General features: G+C 45.1%; 1 protein-coding gene across 1 annotated transcript in view; it reads left to right on the forward strand.

The window, feature by feature from the left end:
• Nucleotides 1-12,893, forward strand: part of LOC140066215 (phospholipid-transporting ATPase IK-like) — a 1,118,040-nt gene that overhangs the window by 645,614 nt on the left and 459,533 nt on the right. The window contains exon 21 of the mRNA XM_072113746.1: nucleotides 9,824-9,899. Coding sequence (XP_071969847.1) covers nucleotides 9,824-9,899 — 76 coding nt within the window. The remainder of the gene's footprint in view (nucleotides 1-9,823; nucleotides 9,900-12,893) is intronic.

Genomic DNA, 12,893 nt, shown 5'->3' on the forward strand with positions numbered 1-12,893 from the left:
AGCGGGAGACAAACTGAACCCCTCGATCCGAAACAATGTGTAATGGAAATCCATGCAGTCGAAAGATGTGACTGAAGAATAGGCTGGCTAGGCGTGGAGCAGACGGCAGTCCAGGCAACGGAATAAAATGGGACATTTTAGAGAACCGGTCAGTTACCACCCAGATGACAGTATTCCCAGAGGACAATGGAAGGTCTGTGATGAAGTGATGTGCGTCCACGGGTGGCTGGGTATCGGCAACGGCATCAGGAGACCAGCAGGTTTAAGGCGAGATGGCTTATTATGAGCACAGGAAATGCAGGATCCCACAAAATCCCGCACATCCTTGGCCAGGTCTGGCAACCAATAGTAACAGGAAATGAGGGTTATAGAACGCTGCACCCCAGGGTGCCCAGCCACACGATAGCAATGTCCCCAAGTTAAAATTCTCTTCTGAAGAGCAGGTCGGACATACGTCTTGCCTGGTGGAAGCTGCCGGAGATCCACTGGAGCAGCCTGAACCAGTCGTTCCGGAGGAACAATATGACTAGGAACGGAATCTTCTCCAACCACATCTGAAGCGTGAGAGGGCATCGGTCTTAACGTTCTTCTCTGCAGGGCGGAAATGTATTAAATAATCAAATCGGGAGAAGAAGAGAGACCAACGAGCCTGTCGAGGATTAAGACGCTGAGTGGTCTGGAGATACAGGAGGTTCTTGTGGTCGGTATAAATATGAACCGGATGACGAGCTCCCTCCAGTAGATAGCGCCATTCCTCCAAAGCTAACTTTATGGCCAAAAGTTCCCGATCACCAATGGAATAATTTCTTTCAGCAGGTGTGAAAGTCTTTGAGAAAAAACAGCAGGTGAGGGTACGACCCTTGGGCCCCTTCTGAGTGAGAACGGCCCCAGCACCCACGGATGAGGCGTCAACCTCTAATTGGAAAGACCTCTCTGTGTCAGGCCTTGTGAGTACTGGCGCAGAAGCAAAGGCAGACTTCAACCCAGTGAAGGCCTCTTCAGCAGCCAGAGGCCATAGTCTTGGGTTGGCATCCTTCTTAGTCAATGCCACGATGGGAGCCACAAGGGAGGAGAAGTGAGGAATGAATTGTCGATAATAATTGGCGAAGCCCAGAAATCTTTGTATGGCACGTAACCCGACTGGACGAGGCCACTGAAGTACGGCTGCCAACTTGGAAGGGTCCATCTGAAGTCCTTTATCAGAAATGATGTATCCCAGAAACGGAAGCCTACTCTGGTGAAATAGGCATTTCTCGAGTTTGGCATATAAACGGTTGGTCCTTAAGTGCCTGAGAACCTGTCGGACGTGGGTCTGGTGAGACTGTAGATCTGGGGAAAACACCAAAATGTCGTCCAAGTAGACTATGACACAAGAGTAGAGCAAGTCTCTGAAAAAATCCGTTAACAAATTCTTGAAAAACCGCTGGAGCATTACAGAGTCCAAAGGGCATCACCAAATACTCAAAATGGCCATCACGGGTATTGAAAGCTGTCTTCCACTCGTCGCCTTCCCGAATACGAATGAGGTTGTATGCCCCTCGCAGATCCAGCTTGGTGAAAACCTTGGCACCCCGTAGGCGGTCAAAGAGTTCGGTGATGAGAGGCAAGGGATAGCGTTTTTTTATCGTGGCTTTATTGAGGCCGCGGTAATCTATGCACGGACGGAGGGAACCATCCTTCTTGGATACAAAGAAGAAACCAGATCCAGCGGGGGAAGAAGACTTCCGGATGAATCCTTTCTCCAAATTTTCCTTTATGTAGGCAGACATGGCTTCGGTCTCAGGCACTGATAACGGGTATACTCGTCCTCGAGGAGGAGACGTACCCGATAGCAAGTCGTTGGGACAGTCATAGGAACGGTGTGAAGGCAGGACCTCCGCTTGCTTCTCAGAAAAAACGTCGGCATAGTCTCGGTAGCACGCTGGAAGGTTCTTCAGAGGCTTGTCGCCCAAGGTAGTTGGCAAGACAGAGGGTGAGGAACTTCTAAGCAACGAGACCGACAATCCGGACCCCAACGAAGAACTTCTCCCGTCCTCCAATCAAGGACTGGTGCGTGGCTCTGCAACCATGGAAGACCTAGCAGAAGAGACAAAGTAGAGCAAGGTAGCACCAGGAAGGACAACTTCTCCTTGTGTAGAGCGCCGTCTTGCATAGTTAGAGGCTTAGTGCGATATCGCACCGGATCAGAGAGGACTTGTCCGCTAACTGAGGAAATAACCAGTGGCTTGTCAAGTAGGACCACTGGAAAGTGATACCGGGAAACCAGTGCGGCATCCATGAAGTTCCCCGCGGAGCCGGAGTCCAGGAAGGCAGAAACTTGGGTCTGGTTGCCGGCACCAACGCTAAGAAGCACCGGAATCAACAAGCGTGGAGAAGCACTGCTCACACCTAGGGACGCTTCTCCCAAGAACCCTATGTCCTGGCATTTCCCGGACGTTGGGGTCGGATAGGACAAGACCCAAGGAAATGCTCAGGACTAGCGCAGTAGAGGCAGAGGTTTCCTTGGCGTCTTCTGGTACGCTCCTGCGGTGACAATTTGACTCTGTCCACTTCCATCGACTCCTCTGCAGGTGGTGCGACCGGAGGCTGGAATGATCTTTGGAAGGTAGGAGCTAGGCGAGGGGGGCGTCGTGGACGGAATGGAAGTTGCTCAAAACGTGACTCCTCAGCACGCTCTCTGAACCGCACATCAATTCGGGTGGCCAGAGAGATGAGGTCACTCAGAGAGGATGTAAATTCAGCAAGGCAGACTCAGCGGCGGAGGCCCGAGCCGGTTCCTCGAATACAGACCGGAATTCAAACAGAAAGGCCACAAGGGAAGCCGTGACTGGGTCGTTCCGGTCCCAAAGGGGAGTAGCCCAGGCCATGGCTTTTTCCAGTGAGAAGGCTGATTATAAATGCCACCTTGGCACGCTCCGTGATAAATTGGCTCGGCATAAGTTCTATGTGCAGAGAGCACTGAGTCATAAAGCTCCTGCACATCTTGGAATCGCCATCATACTTGGTGGGCATGGACAGCCGCATTCTGGGTTCAACAGCAGGTAGACCAGTCGGTGCAGAAGGAGTCGCAATAGCAGCCTCAGGAACCTGTTGCTGGTTAGCTAGCAGTCGTTGCAGCATGGCGGTGACTTGCTCCAGTTGATCACGCTTTGCAGCAATCTGCCGGGATTGGTGGATCACAATAGTGGCAAGATCTGGCTTGCTGGGAGGCGGAGCCTTTGCGGGATCCATGACCGGATCTTACTGTCAGGCTAGAGGGATGTGGATCCTCTGGACCACTGCAGACGATGACACAAGCCACTACCTGGGACCGGAGTCTAAGTGGCACCCGGTTTTCACCAGAGCCAGCCGCAAAGCGGGTTGGACTTGCTGCGGCGTGGTAACACCAGGTCGTTCCACAGGAGTGACTTGTCTGCAGTGGCAGCCAAGGTCGGGGTACAGAAACGGCAAACAGTCTCTTGGTCGGATCCAGGCACAAGGTCAGGGCAGGCGGCAGAGAAGCAACGTCAGGGTCAAATCCGGGGTCAGCAACAGGAGGTCCAAGCAGATGGGTACGGGAATACGGCACACGACAACAGCACGGAGGAACACTGGTACACAGGAAAGCAGCACGGAGGGATTTGGGTAGACACTGGAACACAGAAGGACTCAGGAACGCAGGAGACACTGGAATGCAGGGAACACAGGAATGCAGGCAAATCGCAACAGAACTTTCTCTCAGGCTGTGAGGCACAAAGATCCGGCAAGGTAGTAAGGGAGGTACTTGCCTTTTAAAGGTAAAGTGTTCAGCCAGCGCACCAATCAGCGGTGCGCTGGCCCTTTAAATCTTCTGAAGGTGCCGCGTGCATGCCCTAGGAGACAGGGACGCGCGCGCACGGAGCCAGACGGAGACACAGGACCGGGGAGAGGTGAGCTGCGCCTGCGAGCCCCGGGGAGCACGGGTGAGCCCGCGACCCGTGATATGAGTCGTGGGACCATTCTGTACAAGTGAAACAATATTCCATGTGTGGCCTGACCAGTGGGTCAGGCCACACATGGAATATTGCGTACAGTTTTGGGCACCAGTGTATAAAAAGGACATAGTAGAACTGGAACTGGTGAAGAGGAGAGCAACCAAGATTATTAGGGGAATGGGGGGATTAGAATACAATGACAGATTACAAAATTTGGGATTATTCAGTTTAGAGAAAAGACGACTGAGGGGAGACCTCATTACAATGTACGAATACCTGAACGGACAGTACAAGGATCTCTCCAAAGATCTTTTTAAACCTAGGCCTGTGACCAGGACAAGGGGGCATCCACTACGCCTAGAGGAGAGGCGATTCTACCATCAACAACATAGACAAAGGTTCTTTACTGTAAGAGCAGTGAGACTATGGAACTCTCTTCCGCATGAGGTAGTTATGGGGGACTTTATGTACATGTTCAAGAGAGGCCTGGATGCCTATCTGGAGAGAAAAAATATCACGGGTTATGGGGATAAAACATTTATTTAATTCTTAAAGTTTGGACTTGATGGACTTGAGTCTTTTTACGGCCTTATATACTACGATACACCAAAGAAATTAAACAACCCCAGTGTGTCAACGTTCTGCTACTCGTCTACCTATGGTGGGAGGAGGGGTAAAGAGAGCTCACTCCTCCTTCTGGCCTTGTGCTAGTCCGGGATCCAGTCCATGCGAGCACACAGTCATCTGCATTAAACCTTAGACTTTTATTGTATTTGGAGTCATACTTTAGTCAATTCATTTTTTCTATATCATTCGATTGTTGAAAATTGCTGAGGGAGCGTTTATGCGTGGGTTTAACACAATGATGACTGCAATGTAATCCGGCATATCTCCTCTTCTCAACTGCTGTGATGTGTTTGAAAATGCATGCATTGACCCCTACGGGACTCAGCCTCTTTTATCTTTAAGGACGCGGCCCCATTTTTCAAATCTTGCCTGTGTCACTATAAGTGGTTATAGCTTTGAAACGCTATGAGATATCCAGGGGATTTTGCGATTGTTTTCTCGTGACACATTGTACATCAAATTAGTTAAAAAATTTGGATGAAATCTTTTGTGTTTAGTTATGAAAAAATAACAAAATTTGGCAACATTTTGGAAAAATTCTTTATTTTCAATGTTCTAAATTCTCTACTTTTGATGCAGATAGTCATAGCATCCGAATATATTCATAACTTACATTTCCCAAATATCTGCTTTATGTTGGATGGGTTTTTAAGATTCCACATATTTTATGAGGCTCAGAATGTAGGTATCATTTTTCACATTTTTTGAAAAATCACCAAAACCCGTATTTAGATGGACCTGCTCAACTTCTAATTGACACTGAGAGGCCTAAATAATAGCTAGACTCGTAAATTACCCCGTTATGGAAACTACACCCCTCAACGTATGAAAAACCACTTTTAAGAAGTTTGTTAACCCTTTGGGTGTTTTATAGGGGCTAAAACAAAATGGAGGTGCAGTCTATAAATTGTAATATTTTTTCACAATACACTCATTTTGGGTGGAAAATTAAACATTTACAATGGATTAAATGAAAAAAGGCTCCACAAAGTTTGGTACCCAATTTCTCTCGAGTATACCGTTACCCTATATGTGGTGGTAACCTGCTGTATGGGCGCACAGCCGGGTATAGAAGGGAAAGAGGCGCCATCCAGAGCAGATTTGCTATGTTACATTATACAGGCTATAATTTTTATTATATTATACTATTTTATTATTTCTTTTGCCACATGAGATGCACTTTTCTGGTACATAATTTTGGGGTATCTATAGCTAATTGGTGAAATTTTATTAACTCTTTGTTGGTGGAGGAAATTAAAATCCTCAATTTTTAGGAAAATGTTATGTGGTTTTTTTTTTGGCCGTTAACCATACCATAAAAATAGTTTATTATTTTTATTCTATGGGTCGCCACGATTACGAAAATACCTAATTTATATAGATTTTTTCCCCATTTTTACTAAAAAAAAAGTAATTTGGCAAAAATGTTGTCAATTTTAGCATCACCGTCTTTCATATGCATAACCTCACGGCGCAGAGGTATAAGGGATGTATGAAGAGGGCTCACGGGCTGAGTCCTCTTCATACAGAGGTGGGGGTTTTTGCATTTTGCACAAAACCCCCACCGCTAATAACCGCGGTCGGTGCTTGCACCGATCGCGGCTATTAACCCTCTAAACGCCGCCGGCAAAGTCGCCGCCGGCGTTTAAAAGACGGCGGCGCGCGGGCGCCGCCATCTTTTTTCCGATAGCCACGCCCCGAACGTCATTGGGGGGCGGCGATCGGTTACCATGGTAGCCTCGGGTCTTCTTTTGACACGAGGCTACATGGTTTATGCAGGTTCGTTACAATGAGCCAGTGGCTCATTGTAATGTATGACCTGCAAAACTGCCATATATTGCAATACTGTAGTATTGCAGTATATGGTAGGAGCGATCTGTCCATCTAGGGTTAATGTACCCTAGATGGTCTAAAAAATTGTGAAAAAAAAATGAAAAAAAAAAGTTTAAAAAATAAAAAAAATTAATAAAATATTAAAAGTTCAAATCACCCCCCTTTCCCTAGAACAGATATAAAACATAACAAACAGTAAAAATCACAGACATATTAGGTATCGCCGCGTCCCAAAATGCCCGATCTATCAAAATATAAAAACAGTTACGGCCGGCGGTGACCTCCGAGGCGGGAAATGGCGCCCAAATGTCCGAAATGCGACTTTTACACCTTTTTACATAACATAAAAAATGAAATAAAAAATGATCAAAACGTCCCACAGACCTCAAAATGGTAGCAATGAAAACGTTGCCTCATTTCGCACATCTCTGTGCACCAAAGTATGAAAAAGTTATTAGCGTCAGAAGATGGCAAAAAAATGTTTTTCTTTTTTGTACACATTCGTTTAATTTTTGAAAATTTATTAAAACACAATAAAACCTATAGAAATTTGGTATCACCGCGATCGCACCGAACCAAATAATAAAGTAGGCATGTTATTTGGAGCGAAGAGTGAAAGTCGTAAAAACTGAGCCCACAAGAACGTGACGCACGTGCGGTTTTTTTTCAATTTTTCCACATTTGGAATTTTTTTCAGCTTCGCAGTACACGGCATGTTAAAATAAATAACATCACGGGAAATTAAAATTTGTTACGCACAAAATAAGCCTTCACACAGGTCTGTACACGTAAAAATGAAAAAGTTATGGATTTCTGAAGTTGGAGAGCGAGAAATCAGCCGAAAAACCCTGCGTCCTTAAGGGGTTAAGGGCTTATTTTTTGCAAGAAGGATTGTTTTTTTTAGTGGTCTTATTTTAGAGTTCATAACATTTTTTAAATAACCTTTTAGAACATTTTTATAGGGTATTAATTAAAAAGTATCTTTTTTGGAGCAATTTTTTTGCCTTTTTTTTTACTGGATTCACTTTGCGGATCTAATATCGATTCTTTTTTATTATGCAGATTGATACGGATGCAGCGATACCAAATATGTGGGGGATTTGTGTATTTTATTCAATTGTCCTGAATAAAAACTAATTTCAAGATTAACATCTTTTCATATGCATAACCTTTTTTTTGTTTCGACTGACAAATCTGGTTAGGGGCTTATTTTTTGCGCTAAGAGTTGTTCTTTTTAGTGGCCTTATTTTTCATGATATTTGGAACGTTTTTTGCATTTTTTTTCCTCCGGCGTTTACCGTGCGGAACCAGTAACGATTCTGTTTTATTACCCAGAAGAGGATCTGATCCCCCGGTAAGCGGCATGTGGGATCCGATCCATAGTGGAAAAACCCTTACACGCAGCGGTCATGCTTGACTGCGGCGTGTAAGGGGTTAACAGCCGCGATCGGAGTCAGCTCCGATCGCGGGTGTTACAGCGCGGTGTCAGCTGTGATAGATAGCCGCTGCTTCTGGTCCCAGCTCTGTTCGTGAGCCGCTGCTAGAAGCAGGACGTTATAGCACGTCCTTGTGCGCTTAGCATCTAGCGGCGGGGACGTACTATAACGTCCTGGTGCACCTAGGGGTTAAGCCACGAGTAAATGCTCCCTCAGGTATTTTCAACAACCTACTCTGTTGTAATGTGTTTCAAAATGCATGCATTAAAGCCACATGCATTACAGGGCCAATTACACCTCTAGGACTCTCACCTATCTATTATACTTCTTTGCACTCACTGCTTGAATGAAGCCATGTAAAACTGTCTGCATACTTCCCATTCAAGTCAATAGGAGTGCAACAAATAGCTGAAGATGCTTGTTAACCTTTTTGGAGCTTCTGTTGACTTCATTGAAGCCATGAATGAAGCAGAGGTTAGTAGACTCCCATCCTCAGCATGCAGACACACATTGCAGTTAAAACTGCATCGCAATTAGGGATGAGCGAGCACTAAAATGCTTGAGTGCTCGTTACTCGAGTCGAACTTTTCCCGATGCTCGAGTGCTCGTATCGAATAACTAACCCCATTGAAGTCAATGGGAGACTCGAGCATTTTTCACTGAAAGAACACATTGAAATAACACTGAAGAACACATTGCAGATGTTTGCAGATGTTTTCACCGAAAGAACACATTGAAAGAACACTGAAGAACACTTTGCAGATGTTTCCATACATCTGCTAACTTATCCGAAGACACGAGTGCAGAACGGTGTTCTTCACAATAGTATGTGAAGAACAATGGGGGTCATTTACTAAGGGCCCGAATAGCGTTTTTCCGACGGGTTATCCGAATATTTCCGATTTGCAACTATTTTCCCTGAATTGCTCCGGGATTTTGGTGCACGCGATTGGATTGTGGCGCATCGGTGCCGGCCTGCACACAATGGAAGTTGGGGGGCGTGGCCGTAAAAAAACCCCGACGGATTTGAAAAAACCGCTGCATTTTAAAAAAGAAAGTGTCGCTTGACACGCGCTTACCTGCACCCAGGGTAGGACGGTGAAGTTCAGTGCACTACGACGGACTAACGCAGCAGCGACACCTAGTGGACATCGGGGGAACTACCTTAGTGAATCCTGGCCGGACCCGATTCCTCCGCAGAGAAAGCGCCGCTGAATCGCGAATGGACCGGGTAAGTAAATCTGCCCCAATATGTGTGAAGAACACATTGCAGATATTTCCATACATCTGCAATGTGTTCTTCACACATATTGTTCTTCACATACTATTGTGAAGAACACCGTTCGGCACTAATGTCTTTTGATAAGTTAGCAGATGTACGGAAACATCTGCAATGTGTTCTTCACTGTGTTCTTCACTTAAATGATCCTGTGTTCACTGTTTTCACTGTGTTCTTCACTGTTCTTCACTGTGTTTCCTTAAGTGAAAGCTCGTTAACGAGCAGGCGAAATACTTGTCCGAGCAACTGGCCGTTTTGAGTACGCTAATACTTGAACGAGCATCAAGCTCGGACGAGTATACTCGATCATCTCTAATCGCAATTAGTTTTGAGGTGGTTTTAGGTGCAGTTTTGTCAATTTCACAGGTGAAAGACATGAACCGAATGGGTGAATTAGATTTTGAAGGAGAAAGCTGTTCCACAAATTTCATTTACCCGTTCAGTTCATGTCTTTCACCTGTTAAATTGACAAAACTGCACCTAAAACCACCTCAAAGCTGATTGCGATGCAGTTTTAACTGCAATGTGTGACTGCACCCTCAAGATGTGGTTTAGATGTGGGACTTGTACTTATCAAGTATGAATAAAAAGACCTAAGGATGTGTCATAATTATCTCAGATGAGAATATTCCCTTAATTCCCTAATGCTGATATCCAGGATATTTTGTAACATGGTTTTTTCCTTTCTTTTCCAGAAACAGCTGTGAACATAGCATATTCCTGCAACCTACTGTCTGGTGACATGCAAATTGTAGAAGAGAATGATTTAAGGTAAATAGTGTAAATTTACATTAATGAGCTTTAACAAAGTTAAAATAGTAACAAAGTAATAAAAATTTTTAAATACTAGCTGTTTGTTCCCGGTGTTGCCTGGTATGGTAACAAGGTTGTAGCTAGGAAATGCTGGGCATGCTTAATACAGTAGAAATAGACCATATTATATATGTCTTCTCTAGGGGGTTAGCTGTCCAATATTATCATCTGGTTTGTGCACTGTATTTGTTCTGCTCTTAGGTCTGTATTAGTATTGTGTGTTTTTTGGTGCATCTAGAGTTCTGGTTACTAGTGCTGCCCCTTGAAGTTGAGTAGTATGACAGTGGTGCAGGGCCGACCAAAATTGTGTACAGCTGGACTGATAGAGACAGGTAGGAATTATATCTGTGAACTATTGTATTTTTGTTAAAAACATTGAATTAGACAATGGGGCAGATTTATCAAGCTGTCTGAAAGTCAGAATATTTCTAGTTGCCCATGGCAACCAATCACAGCTCCCCTTTGAAATATTCATGAACATTGGTAAAATGAAAGCTGAGCTGTGATTGGTTGCCATGGGCAACTAGAAATATTCTGACTTTCAGACAGCTTGATAAATCTGCCCCATTGTGTTATTTTGTTATCCTGATTACATTTGAGAATCTTGTCTTTGTGGAAATACCCCTTTAAGGCCAATTTTAACCCTCTATCAATAGGAGCTATGTTTTCCAATTAGCTTTTTTGAATAGATAAAATATATGATTCTTTTTGTTGTAGACTGAAGTGGAAGAAATCCTTCAAATCCCACAAGATGTTTGAAATTAGACCTTACAGAAAGTTTTATTTGTGACTTAGGTACTACAGAATCTCTACAAAAAGAAAGGTACGATTGGAAACTGAGGGACCGTTTTACGAATCTAAGGCCCAGATCAACCAAATACCCACAGTAGGGGATGTGTCACCCATAGGTGTACTCATGACAGTAGTTACTGAATGACTAAGTTCTGGTGATGCAAAACCAGTGACTAGATACAGAAATCTGATATGTAAGGAAAACAAGTGATTAAGCCCTACAGCGACAAAGGACAGAATGTTATTCCAGGTCAGTGGCTAATTAAACCCCCTGGAAATACATTCTTGTCCTAACCTGCTGTTACCATTGAAAACAATCAACTGTGACAGCAGTACGGGAGCATATGCGACAGCCAGGCTCCCACAGTAACAGCTGGGAACGCCATAGCCGTGACCCCAGCTGTTTAACTCTTGAGGCACCATGGTCAAACATGATGAGGCGTTTATAGGGCTTCTGTGAGTTCTCCCACTATGACTGCCAACCCCCCCACCCTGCGCTGATTTTAGGGGTGTGTCAATGGTCTCTATGGCAGCCCCAGGGTCTGGACATGGACCCCAGAGCTACCTTCTGGAGCACAATGACAGATCCTTTCAGATACAGGATCTGTCGGTGTGAGTGCCAGCCTATGCATCTGAAAATCCACACACGAATAGTACATACAATAAATCCCAGTGTCTGTAACAACTCATATAATAAAATCATCACTAAACCTGTACCGTGAACATTGTAAAAAATAAACACACCAAAAATTTATATTTTTGCACATCAATCCAAACAAAAAAGCAATAAAAAGTGATCAAAAAGTCACATTTACACCACAATGATTCCAATCAAAGGTACAGCTAAAAATGAGCCCTAATAGAGCTCAATCAACAAAAGAACAAAATGCCTCTATGTGATGTGATTAGAGATGAGCGAACACTAAAATGCTCGGGTACTCGTTATTCGAGACGAACTTTTCCCGATGCTCGAGTGCTCGTCTCGAATAACGAACCCCATTGAAGTCAATGGGAGACTCGAGCATTTTTCAAGGGGACCAAGGCTCTGCACAGGGAAGCTTGGCCAAACACCTGGGAACCTCAGAAAAGGATGGAAACACCACGGAAATGGACAGGAAACAGCAGGGGCAGCATGCATGGATGCCTCTGAGGCTGCATAATCGCACCATTATGCCAAAATTATGGGCAACAGCATGGCCATGACAGAGTGACAGAATGAAGCTAGATAGCATCTAAAACATCCAATAATTGACCCTGACACTATAGGGGACGGCATGCAGAGGCAGCGGCAGCAGGCTAGAGAGTGTCATGGCGACATACCCTAAATGGACTCAGGCTTCAAACCAATGGGTGGCAGAGAGGAACCAAAGGAGGTGAGCAAGAAGCGCTCAAATAATATCGGTACATGATAAAAGTTTGCCAGTATATTTTGTGGATTACACAGCAGGGTGGCGACAAAGTTAACATGGAAGCCATGAAAACAACCCAAAATTCTGCCTGACACAGCTCGTTTGATAAGGGGACCATGTATGGAGGCAGTGAACTAGTAGTAGATTAAAGGTGCTGCAGTTAAAACTATGTTAGTTGGATCTTGGCATGGAGCTGGCGCTCCGCTGCCAGGCGAGCTTTCGCCAATCCAAGCCCCTGTCTATAGGCTACTCCCCAAACAGCACTTCTAAGAACCTTTTGTATAAGATCAAGTGTAGTAGCGTTCTTATAAGTTTAGGATATGGCGGGTGAGGGGAATGTAAACAGATGCGCAAGAAGCGCTGAAATAATATCCCTAAATGGTAAAAGTTTGCAAGTATATTTTGGGGATTACACAGCAGGGTGGCGACAAAGTTAACAACTTTGATGTGGAATGCCCTGTAATAGCTCTTGGGCGGTGTGCCTTTTATCGCCTAGGCTCAGCAGTTTCAGCACCGCCTGCTGTCGCTTAGCGACGGCACTGCTGCTGTGCCTAGAGCTACCGACTGATGGCGCCATGCCCACGGATGGTAATTCGGAGGAGGTGGAGGAGGGGTGGGAGGAGGTATAGTAGGCCTTTGAGACCTGGACCGAGGTAGGCCCCGCAATTCTCTGCGTCGGCAGTATATGACCAGCCCCAGGGTCAGACTCGGTCCCAGCCTGCACCAAGTTAAGTGTAGTAGCGTTCTTATA

The sequence above is a fragment of the Engystomops pustulosus genome, chromosome 1 (assembly GCF_040894005.1).
Source record: "Engystomops pustulosus chromosome 1, aEngPut4.maternal, whole genome shotgun sequence".
NCBI lineage: Eukaryota > Metazoa > Chordata > Amphibia > Anura > Leptodactylidae > Engystomops > Engystomops pustulosus.